The sequence below is a fragment of the Herpailurus yagouaroundi genome, unplaced genomic scaffold, assembly GCF_014898765.1.
Source record: "Herpailurus yagouaroundi ecotype Mexico unplaced genomic scaffold, PumYag 483, whole genome shotgun sequence".
NCBI lineage: Eukaryota > Metazoa > Chordata > Mammalia > Carnivora > Felidae > Herpailurus > Herpailurus yagouaroundi.
In genome coordinates, this window is record NW_024412700.1 from 6305597 (window position 1) to 6311596 (window position 6000).

Sequence of the window (6000 nt, forward strand, 5' to 3'; positions counted from 1 at the left end):
TGTCTCTCTTTACAGAAGCTGACGGGTGGCCAGGCCTAAAGGACTGTCACAATGCCACCTGTCTCCTGAAGGGCAGCTGGCCTGTTAGCGGGCTCTTCCTACAGACCCAAAGGTGAAATGGGTCACACGCAGATATTTTTGCTATAGAGCTAATAGTAATAATAAAAATTTTCAATTTAAGAAAATGTCTAAGGACTCACACTTTGTCATTGCAAGAAAACCGAGGGACGTTTTTCTCCACCACTCCACACGAGGAAGATGTGTGACGGCCTCTATCTAAAACTACCATGTTCTCTTTGCTCCAGCTGATGTCAAGGTGAACTTAGTGATTTTCAAAGACTCTGCCCTTACTTAGATACTGCCGTCCAGCCATCTGGTGTGGGTCACAGACAGATCACCTCTGAGACCCTGAAGACCAAGGCAGGAAGGGCGTGTGAAGGAGACCCTAATGAACATTGGAAACGTCCTGACCCGTCTTCGTACCGTCACATGCAAGAATCTGACAGCTTTCAGGCAGTGTCTGTCTGCCCCAGAGGGTGTTTGCTTGTCTCCTGCCAAACTTTCTAAAAGAACTAGTTGCAAACTCTTAAGAAATTGGAATATTTTATGTATAAGTTTACATTTCCGTGTTCTCTGAACACGGGAACTGGGCAGGCTGGCACCTGCATTTCCTCACGGTAACAACTGAGGGTCGTAAGGAGGAGCTGCCATCCACAGTTCCCAACATCCCCACCGTCCCATGTTGCCCCTGCCCTGCCACACGGCCACCAGCTCTCTCTTAGGCCAACACTTGAGACTCATGAAGGGCTGGCCAGGGACCAGGGGTCAGACCCGTGCCTTTGGAACAGAGTAAAACTAAAAGGACATTGTTTTGAACTAACGAATTCCACACTCCATCTATGTGAGACAACTAGGGATAAAGAATCTTTCATATATTAAAAAAACCCTGACTGAGGATCGTAACATCCTATTTCATAATGGCAGAAAACCTAACTTCCCTGAACTAGTCTCGTTTCCCGCCACACAGCACCCATGAGGTGAGTCACTGGCACAAACTTACAGATGCCCCTTCTGTCCTGCTTTGTCCGTTATCCAGCCGGCCCCTGGCCAACCGTGACGGGATTCCTCAGAAGGGAAGTCATGAGCCATATTCTAGTTTTTAAATGTTAAGTGTTCCTTGCTGCCCACTGAAACAGTGCCAGTTTTCTATTCGTTAACAAAATGTTCTTGATGAATGTGGGAAATCAAGAGTGACAAACAAGCCACGCTAAGCATTCTAGGAGCTTTTCCCTAAAACATCAGTTGTGAGAGAAGCAAGGGGAGGGAAGTAGACCCCAGATGCACGCGAGGGACAGGCGTGTTGTCTGCAAACAATCCATCAACGGTCATGAAATCGAGTGCAACCTGTGGGCATGTGCCAGCCACGTCAAGGCAATCTTCCCTCCCGCATTTCGGGAGTGTCTGTGCGTATCCACAGCGGATGGCAGAGGGCCTGGGGAGCCTGCAGGAATTGGACGTGTTCGGCCCCAGGAGCCTGTGAACGAATGCCCTTTGAAGAGTGGAAGAACTCACATGAAGAAGCAGGTCTGTTCATGCTCCAGGAGAAAAATTAACGCCAGCGAGTGAACGCCATTTGTGGGCAGCCTCAGAACACGTCAACAACTTGACTGTGCAATAATGGCGGGAGGGGGTGAAGTTCCCACTCTCCAGGAGTCTGTGGACAGCCCGGGGTCACCTACCGAGGATGCAGCAGACAGCATCCCATCCCCCGTCATACAGGAGGCAGTGTGGACGGAGCTGCAGGGCCCTGGGTCCACTGGCCACTCGCCAGACAATTCTTAAGTCTGCCTCTTCTCAGCATTTATTTGCCTTCAATCTCTTAATTTTCACCACAGGGAACAGACCTCAGTGGCCGTGACGACTGTTTCATCTTGAGGTTCTGGCTGGCTGAACCAGTGTCTCCTCTGTCCTCACACCTGGCTCATGGTCAGCATAGCGTTCTGCACAGGAGTGACGCCTGGTCCACATTTGCTGTGGGGCTGAGCTGCTTCATTCGCCTTTCTCTGGTCAGAGCTCTACCAGACCATTTGGAAGATGTGGCCTCAGGACCATGTGTGCACTACCAAAATCACAGATCTTTAAGGCTGGAGGAGTCCTGGGGTCACAGACCTCATTTTTCAGCCAAGCAAGCGGAGGCTCCAGAAGGGACCGGAAAGAGCACAGGATGTCTATGTTAGTAGAGGTCTGGTGCCATACTGTCCAGCATGGGAGCCACTGGCGATGGTGAGTACCCGAAAGGTGGCGGGTCCAAACCGTAGAGCAAAATAAATGCTGGCGTTCTAAGACTTGGTATACAGAAAATGTAGATTTCTCATCAATATTTTCTATTGATTACAAGTTGAAATGATAATGATTTGTATGTATTTGGATATACAGGCTGGGTTTCTAAGACTTAGTATACGAAAAATGTAAAATTTCTCATCAGTATTTTCTATTGATTACTAGTTAAAATGATAATGACTTGGATACAAGTATTAGGATAAAGTATATTAAAATTAATCTCACATTTTTAAAACTTATTTTAATGTGGCAACTAGAGTATTAAAAATTCCCTATGTGGTTCATATTCTATTTCTTCTGGGCAGTGCTGGTCTAGAACAAAGCCCGTGTCTGTAACTCTGGTCTGAAGTCCCTCTGCAGGACACTAAACTATTTGAACACATAACATAGTCTTACTTTGATTTTAACTTGAAAATGGACAGAGAAAAAGAAAGTTGAAGGACAAAAGGTTTTTGCTACTGTTATAATTTGGGTGTTGTCACAGCACCTTTCTGAGTTTATAGACCTGGAGTGTGTCTAACTGGAATGTATGTGGTCCCAGCATGTGTCCTTTGACCTGGAGAAAATAAAAGGAGCAAATTCACGGTATTCACAATAGGGGATAGACACAATAGCGTCTTTGGGAAAACACAAGTCTCATCTTCTTGTTTGATTTCTGACATTTCCACAATTCTTTTTTTTTAAATATATTTGGTGGGTTTTTTTTTTTTTACTGTTTATTTATTTATTTATTTTGAGAGAGAGAGAGAGAGAGAGAGAGAGAGTCAGTGTGTGTGTGTGTGTGTGTGTGTGTGTGTGTGTGTAGGGGAGAGGCAAAGAGACAGGGAGACAGAGAATCCCAAGCAGACTCCCCACTCATCATTCACCAAGGAGCACAACACAGGACTTGATTCCATGAACCATGACATCATGACCTGAGCCAAAATCAAGAGTCGGATGCTTAACTGATAGAGCCACCCATGCGCTCCTCCACCATTCTTAATTTGACAAAAAGAATCTGTGATGTGACTACAGTTTTTAAAGGAAAGAAATCAGATACTCATTCCGTAGAAATGGGAGTTGCTTTTGCAAAGCATAACAATGCCCATGAAATTATTTCAGTAACTGTTGCTATTATGTTAAATGATGGATACCGTTACTATTAAGGATTACGGCTTTCTTTCAAAAGGTTTATTGTGTGAAGGATTCCGCCGCCCCTAATATTCATAGGAGTTTTACCAGCATTCATTAGAAAACAGTGGAAACAGACCTTTTCGTGAAGACGCAGGTGACCTTAAAACCTCAATGTTTAGAGTGAGGCATCAGCTATCTGCCCGTCAGGTTATCTAGCTAGGACCATCACACTCACCCCGTGACTACCTTACCTTTGTATTTTTCTGTTTGAGTTCTTAGAAGCTCTGCACATTTTGTCTCTTCCTCCTGTATTTCCAGATGAAATCGACATTCTGGGTGAACACTGTTCACCTGGTCAAGGTTTAAAAAAATGGAAGTGACTAAAAATTCCACCAGAAGAGGAAAGTCAAACAACAGTTCTACAAAATAAAATAAAACACCCTTCGGTTCCAAAGTGCTCCCTAAATAACACTCATTTAAAAGCAGTCACCTTCATATTTCTGGCATGGTTATGAAAACAAATTCACTTTGTGAAGGAATTCTAAAACAAACATAAAATCTAATAAAATATTTTTTTTTACTGAGCAGGAAAACAGGTTACTAACATCATACACTGTATGGTGTTGGTACTAATCTGGCAGTAATAAAGCTCTTTGGTCCTAATCATCTTTCAGTATTGGAGCCCGCCATTTCGTGGTCCTTGATTTAATTAAAGGATGTACATATCTCCTCACAGACCATTCTCAATGGCCACACGCTGGCCCAGACGCCTACACGCCTCACCTAAGGACCACAGCCTCTGCATCTCAACAGAGCTCTATCAGGATAACGTTATTCGTAGAGACCGCAGGTCACATCTGAAACTTTGGAATTGGTGCGAAGAAGATTTTCAGGACGATCAGAGGGGTAAGCAGGGAGACGAAGCGTGGGAAGGGCTGCGTCACTGTGGTTGCCACCAAACAAGAGGTGGTTGATTTCCCCTCCCAACAGGTCGCAGGAACCAAAGGTGTAGTTAATATTGCCCATTAACGGTGAAAAGACAAAACGACACATTTCAGCCTTAGAAGAAAATATTCTCTGATTTACTTTCATGAAAATCCAATGTTCTCTGTTTTTATTCCCCCACCCCAAGTGCTCACACAGCAGGCTGCATACCCCCTCCCGTGTCTGACCAAAATTTTATTTTTACTCTAAGAGAGTCATGCTCTGGGTAGTATACTATGGCCATCTATACTTAATTATCCTACTATCAAAGAGGTCAGCTAGAACTCTAACCAGAAATCCAGTTTCTGAACAGAATTAAGAGGAAAACGTTGATACTTTCGCCACATCTACCCTCATTTTAAAAAAGACACCAAGCGCCTCCCTGCAGCCCATTTCGGGACAACCACCAAACCGTAGAAACTCCTGGTTTCAGACAGATTGTACCTTCCTATCTGAACAAGTCAATGGTTTACATTTCAGAATTAGGAAAGTTATGTTGACTTAAAACATGTTTGTCAAGGTATAAAAAGACACTGTGGTTCCTGACATTCTTGGAACATGCAGAGCAAGGACTTACTTTGGGGCATCTTAGAAATGAAAGCTGCATCAGCCAGAGTAACTCCTGGTACTTCTAACTCGCTGGCTCTTTCAAAGCATTAAAATCACTAACAAAGGTCTTGTCCAACCGCCTTCCTCTGAGGGAGGAGAGGCCTGCTAAGCCTTGGCACCAGACAGGGGAGTTAGTAGGTTCTCTGCCCCCTAAGCAGTGCGATCACCACCTTCCTACATAGCCCCGCCCTCGGCCTCACCTCCTCAGGAGGGGCTGGGGCTCGGTGGGGCCGGGACCGGCTGCCGTACGCACTCAACCGGCCACAACGGCCTCGCTCTACGGGGGAAGCAAGACACAAGGCTGACAATTTTGTTTAAAAGGTCTTCAAATGACAGGAATGTCCCACTAATACAGTCATTTAACAAACTGCTCTGCAGGGCATCATTTCCTGCTGTGCTCTCGTAGCGACGAAAAGGGTATTTTTCCGAGAGGAAACTTTAGCCACAGCGTGTCCCTCGGTGACACCCCGGAGCAACTACGGGAGGTGGGGGACTCCTCACTTCCCTCCGGCGGGGGAAGCCCGTGCAGGTGGCCGCAGCCCGGTCCCCTGACCCCACTCGGGGCGCCCCGCGCCTCGGGAAGACGCGGCCGAAGCAGCTCCGCCGGGACCAGCGCCCTGGAGGAAGCTGGGTCCCGCGCCCCGCGAACCCGGGGCCACAGACGCACCTCCCTGAGCCGCGGGGAAGGGTCCACAGCTCCCCCAGACCCGGGGCGGGGCGCGCGCGGGCGGGCGGAGGTCTCCGGGCCAGCTCCCACCCCCCACCCTCCACCTCCTGGACGCGGGAGGGCAGCGCAGCCGGGGAGCCAGGGCGCGGACCCGGGTCGCGGGGCGCACTCACCGGGGCGAGCAGCCAGCCGCAGCAGGTCAGCAACGCGGGCGGCAGCAGCGCGGGCGCCCTCATCCCCGCGCCCCCGACGCCCGCATGGGCCGAGCCGCGGGCGCGCACCCCCGG

At 48.0% G+C, this 6000-nt stretch overlaps 1 protein-coding gene across 3 annotated transcripts in view; it reads right to left on the reverse strand.

The window, feature by feature from the left end:
* Positions 1-5994, reverse strand: part of VIPR2 (vasoactive intestinal peptide receptor 2) — a 69839-nt gene extending 63845 nt beyond the window's left edge. For all 3 annotated transcript variants that reach the window (XM_040464594.1, XM_040464593.1, XM_040464595.1), the window contains exons 1-2: positions 5887-5994; positions 3705-3804 (exon numbers count right to left, since the gene is read on the reverse strand). In XM_040464594.1, the coding sequence (XP_040320528.1) occupies positions 3705-3804; positions 5887-5949 (163 nt within the window). In that variant the 5' untranslated portion in view covers positions 5950-5994. The remainder of the gene's footprint in view (positions 1-3704; positions 3805-5886) is intronic.
* Between the last annotated feature and the right edge of the window lie 6 nt (positions 5995-6000).